Genomic DNA, 24276 nt, shown 5'->3' on the forward strand with positions numbered 1-24276 from the left:
AACATGAATTGTCACCTCCACCCACAACTATCCCACAATGTTGATGTGTCAGTTTCAATCAACTTTTAAATTTGTTTAATTAATACTATAAACTACATTTTTATATTACAAATATTTCACAATGTTGGTGTAACAGTTCTAACCAACCCTTAAATATATTATTGTTAAAAATAAGAAGAATAAAAAATAAACAATGATGGTTGGTCAAGACTGTCACGTCAGCATTGTAAGATATTTGTGAGATAAGAATGTGGTTTTTATCATTACTCTTTTTTTTTAAAAAAAAAAAAAATATTATTGATTAGGACTACTACAACAGCATTATGAGATAATTGTGAGATAAAAATGTGGTTAATAGTATTACTTTTTTTTTTTGTAAGTACATCATTCAGTAAAATTGAGAAGGGCTACAAGGAACAAAAAAATCAAGAGGGGTAGGCTTCCCAATAACATATCCAAACAAAAGAAACAATGTCAAATCTAGAAACAGCAAACAAGAAATGAATGTGTTTTTTACCCCAAATGGGTCAAAAATGTAATGGTCCTCTACAGAAGCGGAGCTACCAAGGGGCCCTAAGGTTTTCCCTAAAAAATAATAATAATAAATAAAATTAAAATTAAAATTTTACCCCTAATTTTTTTTTTCAATTTTGCACCCCCCCTAAATCTCAAATGTTGGCTCCGCCCCTGGTCCTCTAAACCTTTGGCAAAAGCCAAATAATGTTTTGGGCAGGGGCATGACCCTCACAAGACCCTTCAGCCCTACCTGACCCCTAAATAAAATGGACACGAGCAAGGGCATGACCCTCGTGAGACTCTTCAACCCTACCCGTTCGGATAGGGACATAACCCTCAAGAGACCCTTCAAACCTACCCAAACATTTGCTAGGTAAAGGAAACAGCAACCCCCTCTCGGGGGTTAAGGGGGGGAGGCATTGCTACAATTAAAACAAAAACTTCATAAACAAGTCTTCATCATAGGATAAAACAACAAGATCCAGATAGACCATAACCAAAAAAAAAAGAAGACAAAATAAAACAGAAATACAAAACAAATCCCAACATAAACAAAATACAGAGGATGACGGAGACAAGATGCAATGGAGGATGGCATCCTGACCTGGGTGTGAAGGCCACACGCTGGCACCGGGAGGTCTAAAGGAGATGTGGAGGAAGACGGCACAAAGCGGAGCCGCTGGAAGGGGAGAAGGCGAGGCGTGTAAGAGAGTAGTAAGGGTAGGCAATGTCTGGCTTGGGCATGGAGGCCACACTCCAGTGCGGGCCAGTGGAGATGGTGGCAAGGCGCGTTAGATGGTCGGACTGGCGAGGAGAAGTAGATCTTGTTTTTTGGAAACTATATATGAAAAACCCAGCTAATCCGAGGAAGAGTTCGAAAGTGAATGGGGAAGGGGAAGAAGGGAGGATGGTTCCGACGGCAAAAAAGAAGAGGGAGGAGGAAAACCCAAAAGAACCACTAAAGAGGGAGTCAACACTGTGTCGAGGAAGGGGAAAACAAAAACCTATGGAGGAAAAGAAAAATGAACAAAGAAGAGGAAATGGGAGGAGGATGGGAACCATACCTCCTCCCCCAGAAGGTAGTCCCAAAGGGAGGAGAAGCCTCTAAGTAAATGATAGAAAAACCAAGTTTTTCATAGAAAACTTCTCTATCTAAGCGAGAGAGAGAAGCGTGGCTTTGAGACTATCACTTGGATAACTCATGTTGCACTATGCCCCTAGTAGTATTACTTTATGATATAAGGGCATATTCTACTTCGATACAAGAATAAGGTAGCCTCCTTCTTGTTTAAGGATATCTCAATCCCAGGTTAGTAGCTACAACAGAAGTTGTTTGGTGTGGGCATAAGATAACCCTTATCCCAATTTTTCTATAACCAAGGACAAGTTTATTCCGATAAGGGTTTAAAAAAATGGTTTATGCCTTTAGATATAGCTAGAAGAGACAACTCAATATTTTGAATTGATTAATACTATAAATTACATTTTTATCATACAATTCTGATGTAGCAGTCTCAATCAACCCTTAAATCAATTTTATATATCCAATTGTTGATTGAGACTATCACGTCAGTATTATGGAATAAAATGTAGTATATAGCAATTACTGGTGCAGGAATTGGTTGAAACTATCATGTCGGCATTGTGAAATAGTTATAAGATAAAAATGTAGTACATAACATTACTCAATTAAAAATAGAATCTCATGCATTCAAGTAGGTAAAGTTTAAGATATAATTACTAAAGTTAACCAGAACGACTAAACTAAATAAAATTGATATTAAAAGAAATTAAAACATTCTTTTGAAAACAAACTAACCCTTTTAAAAAACAACAATGTTCTTGTCGTTCTAAAAAACAAATGTGCCATCATGGTTGTAAATGCTCTTAGCTCCTTACCCACATTAAGGGGGCTCGAGCGTGCAAGCATCTATCATCATCATTTCACGTCAAAAATGTGCATAGCAATAATAATGATTTTTTTTTTTTTTTTTTAAAAAAAGCATGTATACAACACCAAAACACTAAATTTAATACCATAAAACATATATATATATATTAATATGTGATGGTCGATGGATAAAAGTCCTCTAAGCTTACATCACATGAAATCATAAAAAGCCTTCACAACATAAACTAATATGTGACGTCCTACATCGCCTAGGTATGAGAATGGGTATGTGCTTATATGTATATTCGCACCATTCTTGACACAACGCGTTTTAAAGTTGTGATGGCCATGAATCTATCAGAACTCCGCAGTTAAGCGTGTTTCTGCAAGAGTAGTAACAGGATGGGTGACCTCCTGGGAAGTCTGGTTTGGGAGAGTCAAAAGCAAGTAATATTGTGTCATTGGGGGTGAGTTGTTACAAATAGTATTAGAACTATTGCCCAGCTTGAGATGGGGGGAGCGTGCACAAGCCCATGAGTGTCGCCAATTGGCACTCGCTGGGACACCAAGAATGGGGTAATCACATGAGGTTGCCAGTGGGGATGCTGGGTCCTAAGAGATGGTGATTGTGACGTTCCACATCGCCTGGATATGGGAATGGGTATGTGCTTATATGTATATTTACACGCTTCTTGACACAACGCATTTTAAAACCGCTATGTCCATAAACCTATCAGAACTATGTAGTTAAGCGTGCTTCTGCGCGAGTAGTACTAAAATAGGTGATTTCCTGAGAAGTCTGGTTTGGGAGAGCGAAAAACAGACAATATTGTGTTATTGAGGGTGGGTCGTTAGATAATCTAAGTAACATAACTACTCATAACAAATCACATTAAATAAAGCATCTTCTAGAGCAGCCTTTCGGCCTACAAATAGTAGTGCCACCCCCAAGGCCCACTGGTTGGAATTTCTTTTGTAAATACAATTTATAGGTGGAGGGATGAGTAGACGTCTCAGTAGGGTTGGCAAAACAGGTAATCGTGTCGGGTTTGAGTCAACCCGATTGACCCGCTAACCCGTTTAGGTCAACTCGAACCTGACACGATTAGTTAATCGGGTTGAAACATGAAACCCAAACATGACATGATTAGAAGTCGGGTTACCTGACACGACACAATTAACTTGTTTAGTTAATGGGTCGTTGCGACCCGACCCGACCCAATTGTTTTTTATAGATTTTTTGAATTTTGATTAGGAATATATGAGCCAATAATGGGGCATTTGACTTAAACTAAAATTACCTAGTACCAAGCCACCAACTACCTGCTTTAAGTTACTATCATTCTATCACCAAGCCACGAGAACAATGCATCATTCTGATATATATTTATAATAAACTGATTGACGGGTTGGCCCGTTTTTAAATGGGTCAACCCATTTATGACCTAAACCCAAACCTATAACTTCGTGTTGTGTTCGTATCGGATTCGCGAGTCGTGTAAAAAATTGACAACCTTACGTCTCAGTAAGTAAAGTCTAAAACAATGTGTAAAGTGAGCCATTTTTGCCTTTTAAAATTGTATATTTTGAACATAAGCCTCTTAAAATTCCTTCCTTTTTCAAATCATCTATTTAGAAAAATCATTTTTTTTTTCTAGATTTTAAAATTAGGACTTATATGTTTGTAGCTCTCTCCTTTGGTCACTCATACTATTAATCCTCGTATGATCTAGGGTTGACGTGTCTCGAATGACCTCTTTAAGTTCGGCTTGTGGCCATAAGGGAGTTGATTATAAAATAAAAACTTCCAGAATCGATCATGGCTTCTCTAAACTCCACGATAATTATGAATTATTAAATCGCCTTGAGGCACTACTGCTAGTTCCTTGTCATAAACATGCAATGGAAATGACTATGAATTTTTTTTTCTTTAACTATAACATTGCGTAGACAATTTCACTAGAGCACTAAACATAAGCATACTACATACATTCATGTCACATAATTACATCAGTTGTTCAACTTACAACCTTAATTAAACATCATGATCTACCAGCTTCTACATCATCCATATTACATAATAGGACACAAGTCTAGTGAAGTCAAAACTATACAAACCGAATACCCTCGAAGATCTCATCTATTGATTACTCTAGTTGCTCGTGTAACGCCCTGACTTTAAATAAGCCACAAAGCGGAATTATCTTAATTGCAAATGACGCTACCACCTTTACATATACTTGCAGTGGAAGAAAATGTGTATTTTTTTTTTTTTTCATTTTACTAATGAAACCACAACACAAAAATATCATAGCTTCTATCTGAAATCACATACTACAAATTAATCATAATGTTATTACAATGACATAAAACTACCATCGTCTTGTCTTCAAATAAAAAATATACCATAAAGACATTTCTACTCATATCTAAATATTGACCCAAACATGAGCTAGCTATTCAAAAGATGAGAGGCCTCCTACCAGCCTCACAAACGAAAGCCTAGACAAGCATAAGGGTCATTATCTACCTCATTCTTAGCAACATCTGTAATATTACCATAATTTTATAGGTGGATGTGTGAGTCCACGACTCAACAAGTATAAAACATTATGACCATAAGTGTGTGATGTGAGCCTCATTTTCTTTTGCAAATTCTTTATCTTGATTTTACTAAAGAGTTATCTCAAGTAGGGTTTTCGCAAAAGTGTTTACTTCTAAACTTTCATAACCATTTTGTAAATCAAGCCTAAAGGTTTGTTAATACATACTTATAAAATCTCAAATATTTTCCTTTGCATTTAATATATATAATACCCCATACTATGGAGCACAAAAACAATTTATATCGTGATAATGTAACACATCCAAAGCATCGTTTAACTGTCAACAATATATATCATAAAGCTCATGCATATTTTACACAAATATATACATTATCAAATTCTTTAACACATTTTGTTATGCGTATTACTCCCACATAACTATAAGAGAGTCTTGTTATGTGTATTACCATCACATAACCATCATAGGATTTTTGTTGTTATGCGTATTATCCTTACATAACCATCAAATAGTATTTATTGTTAAGGTATTGACCCCACCTAACCATCCAAGGGTTTTTATTGTTAAGCATATTACCTCTCACTTAACCATCCGAATGTTTTTATTGTTAAGCGTATTGCCCCCACTTAACCATCAGAAGGCTTCTCAACACACATTGTTACAAACTATTTTGCAATATCACGTGGCCATATGGAGTGGTCGAAACCACCATTGGCCAAGTGGGGGGTGGTTTTGTACATAAAGCCAAATTTCTCTACAACAAAAATTCCGTTTTAAGTATTAAACTTTTAGTATTTTCAAATTCACCTCAAAATATTATTTATCACATTTTTTCTAACTACCAACCACTAACTTTAGAACAAATATTTTCTCTAAATTGTCTATAAAGATGTCATGTGTCCCTTTGCATATGAGAAGCACGCGCCTTTGTTAATTGCAAGGACAAAGTTGGAATAAATTTTATTAAAAATGCATTTGCTCTTCCAACTTTGCCCTTGTAATTAAAAAAAGCACGTGCTTCTTATACGCAAAAAGACACATGGCATTTTTATAGACAATGTTGGAGGAACTTCCTCCAACCTAGTTTGAAGGAAAACTCTGTCTATAACTTTAACCAAATAATTAACAATTTCTTTTTAATTATGAAATTGCCCCATTTTGCTTTCCTTTTCTTTTCACCATACACACTATCATTTTATATTCGTACTGTTAGTTTTATTGGCTACATTCTGTTGACAAAATCACTACCATGTAAGTGTGCTACTGTAACAGGAATGCCGTAATTATTCAGAGTCTTCAGAATATTCAGAGATTATTTCTCCAATATGGAAATGGCCTTAATATGACAATTATCAGTGTCACAAGCATCAAGAAGGCAATTTTCGGATTCCAGGAAGATTCTGCATAGTTTACAACTCAGCAAAGGTCGGATCCCCAATTGATTGTTCGGACGGCCTAGTGAAACGTCCGGACATCCATCAGTATTCTAGAAGATTATGAACAGCTCAACATAGACAACATGCAACCATCTGGATGTTAGGGCAACATCGTCTTGACACGGAGATTGAAGTTTAATGAAGAAACGTGTGAAGCGCGTTATGGAAGTCAGTTGCTGCTTGCCGTCTGAACACCGCCCAGAGAACTCCGAATCAATATTGTATTAGGTCTTCTAAAGCCTATAAATAGAGGTCTCCAGGCTTGTACTATTCATAGAATTCAATATTGAATTCCATTGTGCTTAGAGAGGTGTTTAGGCAAAGATTGTGAGATTTGCTAGCTTTTTAGGAGTTTTTGTGTGATTTGATCTTTTGAAGTCTAGCTTAGAGACAAGCCATAAGCTAAAATAATTCATTGAAGACCCCTTTAGGTAGGAGACCTGGTTGGGAAGCGTTCACGTATAGGTACGTGTCAGAGTTCAAGGTACGAACACTGCATCGGGTATGTGAGTGCTACTGCTTTGTAAATAGCTTTGTTTTCCACTTCATCAACAAAATATTTGTCTCTTTTAAATTTCGCATTTAATATTTTGTTGCACAATTTATCACACACACGTGTAAATTAGGAGTCTATTATTTTCCACGTACTACAAGCATTATTAATTTTATTACTTGCAACCTAAAATAGCTCCCTCCTTTAGCCCCACATAAAATCCTTTACTTTATAAATTATCCATAATAAAAGTCTTAGCCTAAAATAAATTTGATGAGTACCAAATATTGTATATTTAGACCCATTAATTTGCACTTATTAGGCCTTTATCTTTGTTATTTTCTAATATATTTTGTTAATTTTGGTATTTTAGCATTTTGCAGGCCATTAAGTGAAAAATTGAGATTTTGAGGCAAAAAGGCTAAAAATTCGGATTTTTTTGGAAATGGGCTCGAGCGCAACCCTGTTGGGCTTGAGCGCACATGCCCACAACAGCCCTCAACCCACTGCAATGTGCCGCAAATGAGCCTTCAAGCCGAGTGCGGTCGAGCCCACCCATGTTGAGCTCAAGCACACGAGCCATCAGCACACCGCGATGCACCGCAGAGTAGACGTTCGGCCCAAGTGAGCTCGAGCGCAGCCCTGTTGGGCTCGAGCGCACCCAGCAGAACTAGCAAAAATGCAAAATCATACCAGAGCTCCCATCAGCAATTTCCTTATGACAAAAGCACTTCTTCCTCTAGTTTTGCAAAAAGTCACGCTGCTCTTGTGCTCAGACTTGTCTGTTGCAAGAGAGGGGTAAATGAGTCTTTTTGCTTGGCCCTCAAACCCTAATGCTCATCTATAAAGCCATAGCTATCCCCTCCTTGTAAACCAACGAATTTAGGCAGTAGAGTAGGCCATTTTCTCTTCAGTTGTAGCTTAGTTCAGAAACTCTTTACATTTTGTAACTCTTTTCTTTGAAGTTTCCTTTAATTTCATGTTATTTCTTCAAGCTTTTGTGGTGTTTTTAGTCATAGGAGGCTAGAACTTTCAACTAAGGTTGAGGATGAAACCTCACCATTGATAACACTCACGCTCTTGTTATACTATTTGTACATTCCAACTTTTATTGAAATGCTATTCAAGTTTCATTCTCTTTATTGCTTATGCCTTAGAGTGAATTTGCATTTATTGAAGTAGTAGGGTATTTAATGTGTTTCAACAGATGGGTACATCGAGTTATTGGTTTGAAAGAGGGTACCCATTGTGATTTGTTCCTTGAATAGATACAATGAATGATTTGATTTCAAATGGGTACTCTTTATGATTTATCTTTGAGTTGGATTTATTAAATAGTTCTAACATTTATGGTTAAGTACTTGAATAACAATGCAAAGCTTAAATGTTCTTTAGGTATTTAAATGGAAAACAAGAATGTGTGTTGTTGGATTTGGTTTGGTGGATTCTTAAGCTTTAGTTCTTTTTATATTTTGTTTTTCATCATCTTTAACTTAATTGTTATTTTGCATGTTTGAACCTCAACATTTGGAACTAGGTTAAAATGAGATTAGTTAAACAAAACATTGATTTTTGACCATTTCTCTGTGGGATTGATCTCGCACTTGCAAAACACTTTATTGCAAATGATTCGTGCACTTACGAGTTAATTAATTTGTACAACAAAATTCCTTAATAATAAAATCGAAGGCTCTAAACTAAATGTCATCAACCATGATTCAGTTCCATAATATCCACATGTCTCCTTAAATCCTTCAAAAATTATTACATTGTCCATAAACATTATAAGGGTTAAATACAATTCACCCCCCAAAGTTGTAACCCATTTTCAATTTGAATACCAAAGTTTAAAAATTTGCAATGTGCCCCCCCACCCCCCCAAAGTTTTCAAAATTGTCAATGTCACCATTCCATCACCCTCAGCCGTTAAGCCAGACAGAAATGTGAACATGTGCGTGTCAGTGACTTTTTTTTATGCAATTTTATCCGTTTTACTCTCACTCGAAAACGACGTCGTTTTCCTTTCCCTCTTCTTCTTCTTCTCAATTTTACCCTTCACAAACGTCGTCGTTTTCCATGTCTTCCTCGCCGGATCTTCACACGTAGCGTGAGAATGCTCAATGTTGTAGTAGCCATCGTGGTGGCCCAAGTCCTCCACAGACGCCCCCGACCCGACGAAGTTGGGAAAGACGAGCCGCTTCTCGACGATCTTGTTCTTCGGTGGGGGCGAGGAATATCGGCCGTCAATGACGTTGAGGTCATTCTTGGGGAACAAGTTCAGCTCTCTGATCAGCTTCTCGACCTGAACTAACTGCAAATTGGAGCGCGCGAATCGCTGCACAATGATGTGATTCGGATCTGGGTGACTCACTGTAAGACCTTTACAACCAGGATGCGATTCGGCTTTTGCTCTGGCGATTTTTCCATTTAAGTTTAGAAATTTGGCTCTGGGTTTCTAGATTTTTTTTCTTTGAGGTTTTTTGCGTGAAATTTGGCTCTAGGCTCCCTCTTAGTTGCAGATGCCCATGCTTTGATTCGAAAGCCCTAGCCAATGATGAATCCCCAGTAAAATCAGAGTATTGAATTCCTGTAATACCCCGTATTTTAAGACATTGAATAAAATATCTTAAAATATGATTTAAGGTCTAATAATAGGAATAATATATATATATATATATATATATATATATATATGAATATTTATGGAATAAATATTCATCCATTTAGGTATAAATATTTAGGGATAATTGCACCGTTGGTCCCTGTGGTATGCCATAATTATTTTTTACTCCCTATGGTTTAAAAAGTTCATGGGAGGTCCTTGTGATATGCAATAATTACAAATTGATCCATGGCATTAAATTCTGTTAAAATTTTTAACAGATTCCGTCAAATGCCACGTCAGCGACACGTGTCGCTAATAAGATGGCAACACGTGTCCATCGTAATAAAAAAAATATAAATTTATTAAAAAATAAATAAAAATACTTATTTTTTTTAAAAAAAAAAATTCAAAAAAAAAAAGAAGAAAGCTGAAAGGGCTGGCCGGCCACCCCCAAGCCACAGAGGGGTGGCCCGATGGCCACCCCAAGCCACCCCCTGTGGGTTGGGGGTGGCCGCGCGCCACCCCTGCGGCCACTAGGGGTGGCGCGCGGCCACCCCCAGTGGCTGGGGGCGGCCAGGGGGTGGCCTGCCAGCCCTTTCAGCTTTCTTCTTCTTCTTTTTTTGGATTTTTTTGAATTTTTTTTTTTTAAAAAAATAAGTATTTCTATTTATTTTTTAATAAATTTATATTTTTTTATTACGATGAACACGTGTCGCCATCTTATTGGCGACACGTGTCACTGACGTGGCATTTGACGGAATCTGTTAAAAATTTTAACAGAATTTGACGCTAAGGATCGATTTGTAATTATTGTATACCACGAGGACCTCCCATGAACTTTTTAAACTATAGGGAGTGAAAAATAATTATGGTATACCACAGGGACCAACGGTGCAATTATCCCAAATATTTAAGTGATTAAATAGTGTATGAGAGTTGAAACGGATTTGGAAATCAAATTTAAGTCAAAGTCGATCAAGTGATTATAGAATCGATCGAGCAACGTTTTAGCAATTAGAATCGATCGATCGAGCGATTTTATATAAATAGACATAGTCAATCAAGCGATACAATCAGTCGATCGAGCGCCATTCATCTACAGAAATGCAGAATCTCGTCCAAACACCTGTTTTCTGATTTTTATCAATTCTCATCATTTCTTTTGATGAGTCATGGCACACATCTGCATATTCTTGACCTTAGATGAGTTCTTAATCAATCTTAGCCATCAATACTTAATCTCAAAGGAATTTGGTTAGAGAATTATTAGATTTAGTTAGAAATCAAATCTAGTTGGTTAAGGTTAGAAAATATCTTGATGAGTAATTATTATTATATTCCTTTGGAAATAGATGAGTCATCTATCCATGTGCAAATCCTCAACTATTGATCCAAACTTGATGCACAAGTATCTATCTCTATCCTTAAATCAAAACTTAAGATAAGAGATATTTTGGTGAATGATGATTATTGTTCCTTTTAGATAGGATGAGTCACCAAGCTAATGATTACTAAGATTCCTTTATGATGAGTCATACATTAAGATAGGAGATATTTGTAATTGCTTTGGGTAAATCACATACGGTTTCTTCTCTCCTTTCTTTCTTGGATTCTTGACAACACATAACTCTCTTCCCTTTTCCTCTCATCTTCTCTTGTGATGATTCATGGTGCAATGATTAATATTCCTTGAGATAGGATAAGATCTTATCAAATATCCCAAATCTTTCCCTTTCACGTTTAATCCTCTTCTTTCTTCTCTTTCTCATCATCACATGCATGACTTATCAAGGACAACTCATCAAACTTGCTCTCCAAGTTGGATTCTAGCCTTTGGATGAGATCATGGTGGATCAATCTTGGCCCTTTATTCCAATATAAAAGGAGCCCCTCCCTCACACAATTCTCATATCCCCCTCTTGGCTTCTCTCTTGTTTTGTAAACACTTTCTTCTTCTCTTTTGGTTTGGTTGCATCAAGAGAAAGAAAGAAGCTCGCCTGCTCTTCCTCTAGTCCTCTTTAATTGGAGTTGCATCAAGGAAGAAGAAACTCTTATTCTCTTTCACGTAGATGGTAAGTTTCCTTTACTTTTCTCTTGGTTTTCTACTTCAAGAAGGATTCTTCCTTCTTCTTCTTATATATATAAATAACTCTCTCCCTCTCTCTTTGATCTCTCTATTCGGGCTGTTCAAAGGAAAAATGATCATCTTCATCACACTCTCTTGGCCGGATCTTGTGAGTAGTAGTGTTGTATGCTTCCTAAGGATATTTGAAGGTAAGTTCATAAAGTTCTTAAAGTTAGTTTCTATGCTTTAAGGAATATGTGTTAAGGAGAAGATTAGAGGTGAAATGGATTAAGAAAAGAAAAAGAGTATTGTTTTAGTTATAAAATATCTCTTTGAAAAGAAGATTAGAGGTGGAATGGATTAAGAAAATAAAAAGAGTATTGTTTTAGTTATAAAATATCTCTTTGAAATGGTTTTAAGATTAAATGGAAGTTTTACAAAATATCTCAAAAAATATTTTGAGATATTTTACAAAATATCCTAGAAGATATTTTGTGATATTTTACAAAATATCCTAGAAGATATTTTGAATAAAGATTCTTATCCTTTGATTTTATAAATTATGTTTTAAATAGGATTTTCAAAACGGAGTGATTAAAATATAAATCATGCCGTTGTAATGCCTGAGTAAAAAGTAATTATTATGAAAAGGGTATTTTGGTAATTATTATGAAAATGGTATTTTGGTAATATTTATGAATAAGGATATTTTGGTAATTTAGTTATAAACACAGTTATAATGCCCAAATAAAATATGTGGCATTATAATTGAAGGATTTTATATACCGTTACTCTGCAAAAATGATAATAGGATTAAGAAATCAGAAATGATAATATGATTAAAATATATTGTTAGTGAATTATATTAATTCACTATTGTGTGTATTGAATGGTATTGCAGTGTATTCCTGTGTGTTTGGTTTATGATGTTGACAAAAGGGAAAAGAATGAAGAAAACACAGAGAAGAAACGTTTTGTTGCTCTCACGGGTTGCATTTCTTTTGAAAGGAAAACAGAAAAATTCTCTGTTTCGTGTGCTATGTTTTAGCCCTTTCTCTATAAGCTTTTGTCATCAATTGTGTGGAAATCCTTTTAGAAGCAAAAAGAAGTAAGTATCTTTATACTTACTGATGGTAATGCTGGTGGACTTTTCCTTAATGCGGTGTTTACTGCCTTATTTATTTGGTTGTCCATGTGAATTTGCATATTTTACTGTTTTAATTAAACTGATTAATAAGCTACTAAAACTGTAGGATTTCAGTTACGCTAGAACTGTAGGATTCCAGTAAAAGAATAATAAACAAGCCATTGAAACCGTAGGATTTCAGTTATGCTGGAAATGTAGGATTCCAGTAAAAGATTAATAAAACTTGGTGAGATGATACTAGACCGTAGGCTCCAGGGGACCGTAGGATCCCAAGCAACGAAAAAGGGGGTCCGTAGGATCCCAATCAACGCGCTAATACAGACCGTAGGATCCATTACGAGAGGAGTGCTTGAAAAGATATAATTAAGACTTTACATATAAAACTGTCATATCACTTCTTTATGATTATATTTATATTCAGTCTATGACTATGATTAGCTACCATTGGCCATAAATTGCATATACATATAATCTATTTTACATTGTGTTGCATTTCGTAAATAAATCAGCATTCATTATATTATTGGAAACAGTTGACTCACTTAAGTATTTTTACATTATTGTTTCTATCTGTATTATTTATTAATACAGGATTTGAGGATGAAGAGTATCAGGACTATCCAGATGCTTAGATGAATCTGAGTAGCAGTCTTTTGAGGCTAGGTTGCCTCCTGTGTTGTGGTCTCCTGGATGTGATGGACTACCCTGCTTAGTCTATCCTTTCATGTACATATGTCAGACTCTTTTTAAATGTCTCTTTGATGCTACGATATTTTGGTATTACTAATACTTTATTAAGTGCCGCTTGTAGCATGTATGTTATTATTGAGATGTATTCATATTATTAAAACAAAGGTTATTAATTTATATAATGAGGTTATTCTATCAGCTCTAATGTGTCATTGTAAAGAAAGAAAAATTATATTCCGCCGTCAATTTATACTCTGATGATGTCGTTGTTGATGTCATAATGATACGTGAAAATCGAAATTTTCACTTAAGCCTTTTTGTAAAAGTGCGGGTCGTTACAATTCCTCCTCCCTTCAGTCCAATTTGAACCCGTCTCACGTTTAATGTATGCATAAAATATCCGTATGCATACATTAGATGTGCATACTTACAACTCATATGAAATTCACTTTAGAACGATGTGAACTCTACTATTTTGTGAAAATGTATGATGAATAATAGAAAGATGTAAAATGAGAGTTTGTAAATGCATGCATGGAAAAGAAAATGGCTAATTGCATCGTACGACATGGTACTTCATGTACTGATGAAGACCATGGGCTACTATTATATGGGTTATCCCGTATGGTCAAGAGATTTATGTTTATTGTCTAGTATTGGATCCAATGATTTTAAAGGTGACCGGCGCAAGCATGTTTGATTGGTGGTCCGAATGACAGCATCATTAGTGATGTGGATCACCCAGGGTTTAAATCTGGTCGAGTCACTAGAGATGATGGTATGTGGCAACATCGGGGCACCGGTGTTGTATTATAAGTCCCTCAAGACAGTGTTAACCCTACTAAAAATGGGTTAAGAGCTCCTCGGGTAAACCATATACAATTTAACTATAAACATGTCCATTTTAAATATCATATACTATAGTTATAATGTAACATCATGATATTCTTATCATTTAACATATGATTACAAGTTATGTTACTACTTGTGATTTATAAACTCTTTTTGTCAAACAACTGAGTTCACTAGTTGATAACATGCTTTCTCCGTGTACTATTACTCACTAAGTCGTGAACTTATACTTTATCTTTCCACCTATAAAATATGTGTTGTTTTATAGTTGGTTGTACTTTTGAGGATGGTATTTGAGCACCCGAGCAAGAGGATGTCCTTGGATGATCTTGCTAGGCTAATCTTTGGGTTCGATCCTGAGTTGGTAGCAATGATCGACGCTAGGGGCGCAGAGCTGGGTTGTATACTCCTAGGGCTTTTTTATATGTGGTGTTTGATGTTTTGTATTTGTTGAGGTTTTTTTTGGATTGGATAATATTTATCTCGATGCTCTAGTTAGATCTGTAATATTTAACTATTCGACTTAATGACTGAATTTAGGCCAAGGCATTAGATGATTATGTTATGTAATGTCTTAATGTTTTAGAATTGCTCTGGTATTTGTTTATTATGGGTATAACTAGTGGCTATCTTTTAATTGTAAAGTGATAAGTCTTTCATTTTAAGCTTTATGTTGAGAGTTTAAGATCCACTGGTCTTATTTATTTGGTAAGTGAGGCGGGAAGCGAACCGCGGAGTTAATTACTAATTAATTAATTTCCTCGAGGCTTTACACTTTTATCTCACTTTGTTGATGTGGTACTGCCGCCCTTGTTTCAAAAAGAAAAAAAAAATTATCTATTAGCTGATTGACAGTGCAACATCAATATAGTGTGGTGTATAACAATCTATATAGACACGTGCGCGCACACATTCAAGTAACATATATACATACATATTACTTTTATATATATATATATATATATGAACGAGCTAACGAATCGAGCCGAGTTTATAATAGTATATATCATTTAATAATCGAACTTAATTTTGTGTCTACAATTAGCTTATTTATTAAATGAACCGAATGCAAGTTTAATCCGAACCTATTCGTGAGTGGCTTTATTTGTTTAACAACCCTATTTGAGTGTTTTGTGGCTTTGGATTTTAAATGGTTTTTCTTTTCTCTTCACTAATTTTTATATTCCATCTTTTGTTAGTGTTTGCCTTCACCTGTAGACGTACATCACATTAAGAGAACCGCATAAATTCTAGTGTTTTTGTGTGTAATTGTTTTTGTGTTATTTAGCACAACACATAGGAAATAAATAGGTATTATCCACTGTACCAAAAACATTAACATCATCCAATGCATCCCTACTCTTAGAAACCTTTTGCAACTTTTTCTCTGCACACTCCTACGGGGATAAATAGATATTCTCCACAGTAACGCAAAAATGGTTTTTAGCTCATAAAATCATAATAGAATGGATATTTTGTAATTTCTGATAATAACATGCATGCCAACCCCACACCACCACCTCGAGAAGGGTATACAAAACTAAACTCAACAGGGGTTTTGGTTTAGGGTAAAAGCGGGGAGGGATCAGGGTTTTAGCATTTTGTGTAAGTCTCGCTATATCAGGCATTATATCAAATTCTAAACAGTAATATTCGTATTCCAGCAAAAATCTCCTCAACATCTTTCATTTCTCTCACAAGTCATACATAACTAAATACCTTTTCTTAATAATGAGAAACAATTTGAAAGAAGCGAGTAAACCACTATAATTACTGGTCTTAGAATCAAAAAGAAATAGGCTTACTCATTACTTGAATCAAAATCCCAATACGAATTCAAAGGCTGATTGAGATTGATATTTTGCTCAACAAAATTGCAAATCCAGATTTGATTGTCATAGCATGTGGCATATCAATCGACAACTAGATGGTTTTACAAACAAATGGAAGCCCCATGACATCCAAAGGGATTTCCGAAGGATATTCTCCATCAAGTGACTTTTAACATGGATACAAAAATGAAATGAACCACAAGGAAATGCAGGTAACCAGCTTTCAGCAAACTCAACTAATACTACAACCTCAAGACATCACTGACAAAGAAAAAGTACTGGATTAGAGGGACGGTTTAGTCTGTTTCCAACCTTGAAATATAATGGTCATAGAATTTCCCTGCTCGCTCAAGATCTCCAAGCTCAGTATAACAGTCAGCAATTGCTCCATAAGCTTCTGTGTTTCCCGAGTCCTCTCCTTCTCTCTCAGAGATTGTCAAAACCATAGAATGGTATTTGATGGCTTCCCGGTACTTGCCTTGCCTTTGCAGGGAGGCTCCTGAAAGATCAACTTTGAATCAGAACTTGAGATGGATAGCTACTGTAGAGAAATCACAAACACTGTTGAACCTGCTTCTAAGAAATTATATTTTAAGAAAAACAAAAATGAGTGAGAAACGTGGACTAATGAAAAAATTTCAAATAGCACACAGAAGTTAATTTCTAAAGATATTTAGAGTTAGAAACAAAAGTAATTGAGAAATCCAGAACAACATATTTTTGACTGAAATTAATGCTTAGAAGGACATCATAGAGTCAATTTAAACATTTTTGTATTCTTAAATCTTGAAACAATATATGATTTTGATACTCAATAGAGAGGAACCTCATAATAGGTTGCACATGATTGGTTTCATTTAGTTGCATGAGAATGGTTATAACAATTCTTTAGGCTTCAATTAATGAGATTACTCAATGAATGATAAGAGAAAAGGTCTTATCACCAATCCATCCAAAACAAGGCTTAACGCTTCGATTCATTCTATCCATAAAAACAATAAAAGAAAAGAGAAAAAATCCTTCACGGAATTTTTTTATTTTTTTTGGTACTAGATGCATAGGACTCTAAATGGAACCTCAAGAGTACAAAATACCCACGCGCTTATAAAATTAAATGCCCCATAACATGGCTTTTGTTTGGTTTCCTGATTTGACATAAGCCATAGCACTTATATTAAACAAACCTAGGAGGCAGTTAACGACCAAGGGAATGAAAACAGACCTAAACCTCTTGCAGCTTTCTTCTCCTCAGTAGGATCCTTTAAATTCTGAGCAAGCTCAAGAGCTGTTTTAAATTCCATGAATGCTTTTTCGAGTTCTTGGTTTCTCAAAAAAATCTTTCCAGTCTTCAATCGAGAAATCAACTCCTGCTTCTTTGGATCAACAATTACTTCATTCTCTGGTATTCTTCCACCAACAGGAGCATAACTCAAGCTAGGAGCATAGGACTCAATCTTAGCTTGCCTTCTTAGGGCTGCATTGATTTGGCGCAGCTGTTCGTTCAACCGTTGCATTTCCCCTCTCCTTTGCCGAGCAAGCAACCCTACCATACAAGCAATCAACAATTAGTGGAAGACTGTGCATAGGATGGCTATAGATCTAAACTTCACATTCATAAAAAATAAAAATAAAATAAAATAAAAGCATAGATATCAGGCACCGAAGTATAGAATGGGATCCTCAAAATGAAAACAATGAGAGAGAGAGAGAGAGAGAGAGAGAGAGAACTTCCAAGCAGGGACAGAACCCAGGATTTTTATCTAGGGGGGCTGGATATAGTTCTAAAATAAAATACAAAATATATATATATATATATATATATATCTTTAAAAATTGATTTGTGGCTAAATCTTCAAGTACTTATATAAAAACATGCTTTATGTAAATTATAAAGTATTTAATAAATGAGATAATTAAATAAATAGATTATAAAAAATTATGGGGAAAGTGCACTTTACCCCTATGAAGTATCCAACCATTTGCATTTTGGCATCAAATATTCAAAAATCGGCGATAGACCCCTCCCCCCCCAAATCTATCCAACTTTGGCAAATCGTACCTTCTGTCCATGTTGTCCGTCTCTTTGGACGGAAACGAAGTCACATGCAATGCACGTGACCTTTTAAGGTTGCATCGAGACCATTTTTTTTCCCTCCTCCAAATATTCATCTGAATCAATGGATCGAAAATGCTTGCTCGCATTCGCATTGATCGGCGTCATTGTCGCTGGAGCGGGCGTTTCTTCCCATTAAAACTGACCCATCATCCACCCCCATCGTTTCAGCACCAAAAAATTCTAGGGTTCCTTTGTTTTCCAAATTCAAAACAACCACAGACTCGTCCTGTTCCTGAAAACTCTTCAAATCGCTCATATCGGAGTCTGCAATCTCAGGCCTAAATCTCCAGCTCCGGCCACGTCTCCATTGTCGTCTCCACCAGCTTCGAGTCCTGTGAAACCGGCGGCGCCAACTCCATCGAAGCCGGCTGCGCCAGCTCTAGTGGCTAAACCTTCTGTGTCGTCGCCTCCTGGGGGCTGCTCCATTGAGCTCACCACCGGCTCTGATTCTGATCAGCTCTACGCCTCTGCTTGTTTCTGATCTACGTCGTCAGTTACCTCCGCCACCATCTAATCAGTGCCGTCTGATTCCTCACCGAAAACTTCCCACCCGCCCTCCAATCCGGCTGGATTGCTATGCGGCTTATTGATTCAGAGGAATATTTCTCTAAATGGAGGAGGGACAAAATGGTCTCGATGCAGCCTTAAAAGGTCGTGTGCATTGCACGTGACTTCGTTTCCGTCCAAAGAGACGGACAACATGGACAGAAGGTACGATTTGTCAAAGTTGGATAAATTAGGGGGGTCTATCGCCGATTTTGTAACATTGGAAGCCAAAACACAAATGGCTGGATACTTTTTTTTTGATAAGTAATTGCAATTTTATTAAAAAAACAGCGTAAGGCGCCCCTAGTACACACGGAGTATACAAGAAGCAACAGCCTCACAACCGACCCGACAAGGAACAGCCCACAAAACAACCCAACCCTAAGCCCTTAAAGCTCACAATCTTCAATCATATCCCACAATCTTCAATCATATCCCCCTTCAGGGGGGGTAAAGTGTACTTTCCCCCAAAATTATTAGTTTTTATGACACTTCAGTTTCTATACTTTTTTACAATCATCTGCCAAACTTTAAGCTTCTATAGGGGGGGGGGAAAGACGGATAAAACTAACCATGATTTTACCTAGAAAGAAAAAGAATAAAAGTGACCATGATTACATAGTTTATGAGTAAATGTTCAAATCTCGATTTTGTTGGAGACATTATTCAGCATAAATATTTCTGTGGGATTTAAATGAATTGAATTTTTTTTTTTTTTTTCCTTTTCTACATGTTGGTAGAAACTACCACTTATTTGTTTCCAATGACAATAAAGGAAACATAACCTAAGAAACATTAATATAACAATCCAGGAAAAAAAAAAAAAAAAATCAAAATCAAAATTTTTGGCAGGTATTTTTCAAAATCTTTAAGGGGGCCTACAAAACCTTTTGGGTGCTAGGATATTTATTTTTATTCAAAAAACCTTTGAAACCCGCGCGGGGGAAGGACCCCCTTAAGGTCCGTTGCTATTTCCAGTTGATGTTTCCATACTCAATTCCAAACTTGAAAATGCTGCTTTAAGAAAAGGCCCAAGGTGTCTGGGACATTAACAACTCATGCACGTTGGTCATTTAGCAGGCAATTTCCATGCCTAAATCTCAAACTCCTACGTGGCTGTCTGGGTTATAAACCCCAGCCACCAGGGCATTCCATATGTAACATTTCCTTACATTTGCTCATCAAAATACCTAAAAAAATATAAATGCAGTAATCAAGTTTTTTTTTTTTTTTTTTTGAGGAGGGTGGGGGGGAAGCATAATCAACTCTACCAAAAATAGAAAAATCCAGATATATTCCAAATAAATACTTCAAAGTAATGATAAGGAATGGAAGTAAAGGAGACAATGAAGCCAATAGTACCTTACCTCCAACAGTGGCTCCTATAAGGGCCACGGCTAGCAGTAAAGGCATGTTCATGTTGAAAACAGAGTTATTAGCCTCACATGTTTCGGCCAGAGCTTTAAAAGGTGTAGTTAACATCAAAGCATTACTGACAAGAAATCCCACTGTTCGGATTCTTAATTGTTTGTTTCCCTGCCAAATCAGTAATTAACAATCAGATGGCACGGTTTAATGTAAACAATTGCTATCAAAGAGGGAATCCAAAAGGTGAAATGGATGGTAATAAATGCATGCTATGGTAATTTTGAGTACACACATCTTTCTTGAAATATAACACTTAATAAACTTTTCTAGTTAGGTGTTTCTCTTGTGTACTTTATGTTTATTGGCTTGCGTAAAAATAACACTTAATGAACTCCATCCATTTGTGTTGCTCTAGTTTGGTTGTGGGCGTATGACTATCAAATGAAAACCAGACTTGGCAAAATTAAAATGGGCAGTTAACTCTAAACTTGACAGGAGTTGCTAACTTGCAACTTATGTCTACTAGAAAGATCCAAAAAAAAAAAAAAAAAACACAAGAAACAACCTACAAATATTTTGCATAATAATGTTCTCTAAAGCAGTTTTGTAGGGATTGTAATCTCTGCATTTTACAATTTGGAGTTTTCTTATACCACAGATAAAGCAAGCAAGTGCAACATATATCAAAAAAAAAAAGTCCTAGGAAAGTCATAACAGCTGATATCGGGGAACTCACCATCATACCTGACAATGTAAGTTAGGCAAAGTGTAGCAAATCTCAGATGGTCCATTAAAAGTATCTCCCAAGGACAATACAAGCCTATCCATTTTAAGTGAAAGAGAAGCCATCTTCCCTGATTCAATCAATGAAAACATAACCCTATTAGTAAGAGGATGATTCTCCACATTTGAGTCGTTAACCCTGCAACTATCCCAAATAAGGCCTTCCTGTACATGGGTAAAATGATGGTGGGTTGATGAACAGTATACACGTATTTATGCATATATAAAAAGTTTTGAAAATTTGTACTCATTATGCAGACCATCAGTATGAAAATCACGCAACACGACCAGCTCAAGAATCACATATTTTCTGTATTTCAGCTTCTACTATCGTTATTCCACAATTTTCTCGAATATCCTTGATTCTATGAACTTATCTACCCACTTTTAATTAAAAAAAAAGGGGGGGGGGAAAGGGGGGGGGGGTTTCAAGCCTACTTGCATACCTCAACAACAAAACCTTAAACCTCCATATTTCACATTTAGCTTTAACCTCAACAAAACTTAACGTTTATATCCAATATAGACACTGTTTTCAACAACTGAATTCTCGTACGCAATTTTTTTTTTCCTTTTTTTCTTCCACTCACAATGCAGTAATTCAAGCATAATATCCAATTTATTATCCTTAGTACATTTTATTTTTTTTTCTCAGCAACCAAACTGAGCTTAAAATGTGAAGACCCCAGAATCAAAGGTTACATTGGGGACTCTTCGAGTTCGCTGTTAATCTTACAGCTTAAGGAGATAAATCGGCACCACAAATTCAGAGCAGAGAGGAAGAATCGCTTCGAATTTAAAAAGGATTTCAAATGTAAGCAAAAAGGTGAGAAATGATTGTAGAAAGAAAGAGGAGATTGTGTACGGGGTAGTACTGACCGGGAGCTTGGGATTTTCCGGGTAAAGGATCGGACGGCAGAGATCGGCCGGAGTTCGGGGGAGTGAAGAAGCAGGAGCAACGGAGTACAACCGCCATTGCTTCGGATAAACTTTGGGGGGTGTTCCAGTGAGCTTCTTTATAAGCATTATGTCTGAGTCGTCTGACAAGGTAAAATAACCTTTTTCTTTATTTTCTTTATTTTTTTAAAAAAAAATTACAAATATCCCCTCAAATATCTAGTCAATTGTCAATTTTTTCCCAAACTAACAATTGTGTCAATGTATCCTCTCAAACTACTAAAACATGTCAATATCCCCCAAAGACCAATAAAAATATAAAAATGACCATCAAATTTTTTCAATAAGACAACAATGTCCTTATAAATTCAAAAAAAATAATAATAATAACTTAAAAATTAAAAAAAAAACAAATAACTTAAAAAAAAAAAACAAGAAAAAGGAAAAAATAACTAAAAATTATATATAAAAAAAAAAAAAAAGGAAAACAAAAAACCGTTTTTATTTTTTTTATTTTATTTTTAATTTTTTTTGTTTTTTGTTTTTTTTTTATAACTTTTTTTTTATTTTAGATTTTTTTAAATAATTTTTTTAGTTTTTTTTTTAATTATTTTATGAATAGTATTTTTGCTATTAGGGGGGACATTGATATTTTTCGATAGTTTAGAGAAGAGATTGACACAATTAATAGTTTGGACAAGACATTAATAATTAAATGATAGTTTGAGGTGGTTATATACTTATATGTATTTTTCCCTACTTTTTTCTTTTTGTAATTAGGTAAAATGACCTCTAATTCCCAAAAATCAACACTTTGATGCCACTCTTATAATTCAGGGAAAATGAAAAGTATAAATAATCCTCAAACTATCGCTGCTTGTGGATGACTCCGAACTACCAATTACGTCATTTTTTTTAAACTATTAAAAAATTGTCAATGTCCTCTCAATGATATTATATTGATAAATTAATTGTAGCTCAAATAATTATTTTTCACTTTTTGCTATTTTATTCATTGTAATAGATGTTAGATGATAATTTTTCTAGTTAATTAATTTGAAAAGAGCTGTTGGGCTTTATAATTTTAACTATAGACCATGTTAGGTTTTTTTTTTTTTTTTTTCACTATCATTTCAAAGTAATACTTAACTATATTTACTTTTAATTTTTTCTTTTCTTTAAGTAATCACAATCCCGATTACTTTATGAGACAATGATCATCTATGATTGATAATCATGAATTATGTAACAAATAAAATATTAATTTATTTAAGCTTGCATATAGTATCATAACCGCATTATTTAGTCTTACATATAGATTTAGATAGTAATTCAAAATGTTCATTATCTCATATGCAGATAGCGAATAATAATCATATTTAATAATCTTACAAATGCGAATATTGTTAATTATTATATCCGCATCACATTTTCACCCCTAGTACACATCATTGTCACACTACCACACGTATGCCACATTATCTAAAAATGCTATGTCAGCAAAGTGACAAACCTCTCAAAATACCATATTAGGGTCGATTGTCCACAATGCCTCCTTCCCAAAATTGAATAACAAAAAGAAAAATCCCGTTGGATTTAACATAGGAAAATAACCCTAATTTCATACATAAGAAAAGAAATTTGTTTCGATCTTTGGCAAGAGACACGCAGTATGGTCCCCAAGGGGTAGCTCAATCGGCTGGGGACCATGCCTCATGAAGCGGAAGTCACTAGTTCGAATCCCCCCTTTTGTGTGGACATGTCAAAAAAAAAAAAAAAAAAAAGAGACGCACAGTATGTGATGCAGAATAGCCTAAACTCGTCAACCCATGTCTCAAATTACATTAATAAAAAAAAAATATATATATATAAAGTTGTAACTATAATACTCAATTTGCTATTGGGTTCTAAAACATTTTAGCTCTTCTCAATTTGCTTAAAATTCTAAACCAAAATTCTCATCAGTAACTGCAGTATCATCCGCAAATTGCTCATTACAATCAAAATTTACCTTGTGATGGTGCGCATTCCATGCATTGTTGTCGCTGGCAGCCTTGCGCATGAGCGAGTTGATCATGGACAAGCGACACAGGCTTGGATAGTCAAAGTAGTTGAGGGTACGCGTGTGTGTGCATGGAAATCTTCAACACTAGCTCTTGCCGATAGGCACCTTCTCAACCACCATATGCCCATCCACAAACCCACCATTATACAAGCAAGCACAATTACAAACCCTGCCATTTTTTGTGGCAGAATCTGCCCCTTTCGATATGGGGTCCTAGAGAAGGCGATTCATCGAACGGCGAGGAGCGTGGGTAGCAAATGTAGTATTGTGATTCTTCATACAAAAAAATGGAGGACATAAATTTTCTACAACCCACATATAAAAATGACATGCATCCTTTAAACATGTGAGAATCACATGTTTTTTTATTAATGCTATTAAAAAAGCATGTAAGAAGCACATGCTATTT

At 35.5% G+C, this 24276-nt stretch overlaps 1 protein-coding gene and 1 long non-coding RNA gene across 3 annotated transcripts; one reads left to right on the forward strand and one right to left on the reverse strand.

Annotated features, from left to right (window-relative positions):
- The first annotated feature begins 11390 nt into the window (after positions 1-11390).
- LOC133864974 (uncharacterized) lies at positions 11391-13603 on the forward strand. Its single transcript, XR_009899593.1, has 4 exons — positions 11391-11578; positions 11700-11780; positions 12473-12679; positions 13310-13603. It is a non-coding gene; the product is annotated as an uncharacterized LOC133864974 (long non-coding RNA).
- Positions 13604-16039: 2436 nt separating this feature from the next.
- LOC133864033 (protein FLUORESCENT IN BLUE LIGHT, chloroplastic) lies at positions 16040-21917 on the reverse strand. 2 transcript variants are annotated; one of them, XM_062300224.1, is made up of 5 exons: positions 21785-21917; positions 20867-20976; positions 20122-20290; positions 17315-17635; positions 16040-16591 (listed from the first exon to the last, which is right to left on the reverse strand). In XM_062300224.1, the coding sequence occupies exons 1-5, from the start codon at positions 21879-21881 to the stop codon at positions 16389-16391; spliced, it is 900 nt and encodes a 299-aa protein (XP_062156208.1). In that variant the 5' UTR covers positions 21882-21917; the 3' UTR covers positions 16040-16388. The 2 variants fall into 2 exon arrangements, with proteins under 2 accessions (XP_062156208.1, XP_062156209.1); XM_062300225.1 differs by lacking the exon at positions 21785-21917 and having other exon boundaries at positions 20859-20976.
- Between the last annotated feature and the right edge of the window lie 2359 nt (positions 21918-24276).

The sequence above is a fragment of the Alnus glutinosa genome, chromosome 3, assembly GCF_958979055.1.
Source record: "Alnus glutinosa chromosome 3, dhAlnGlut1.1, whole genome shotgun sequence".
In the NCBI taxonomy this organism is placed as follows: domain Eukaryota; kingdom Viridiplantae; phylum Streptophyta; class Magnoliopsida; order Fagales; family Betulaceae; genus Alnus; species Alnus glutinosa.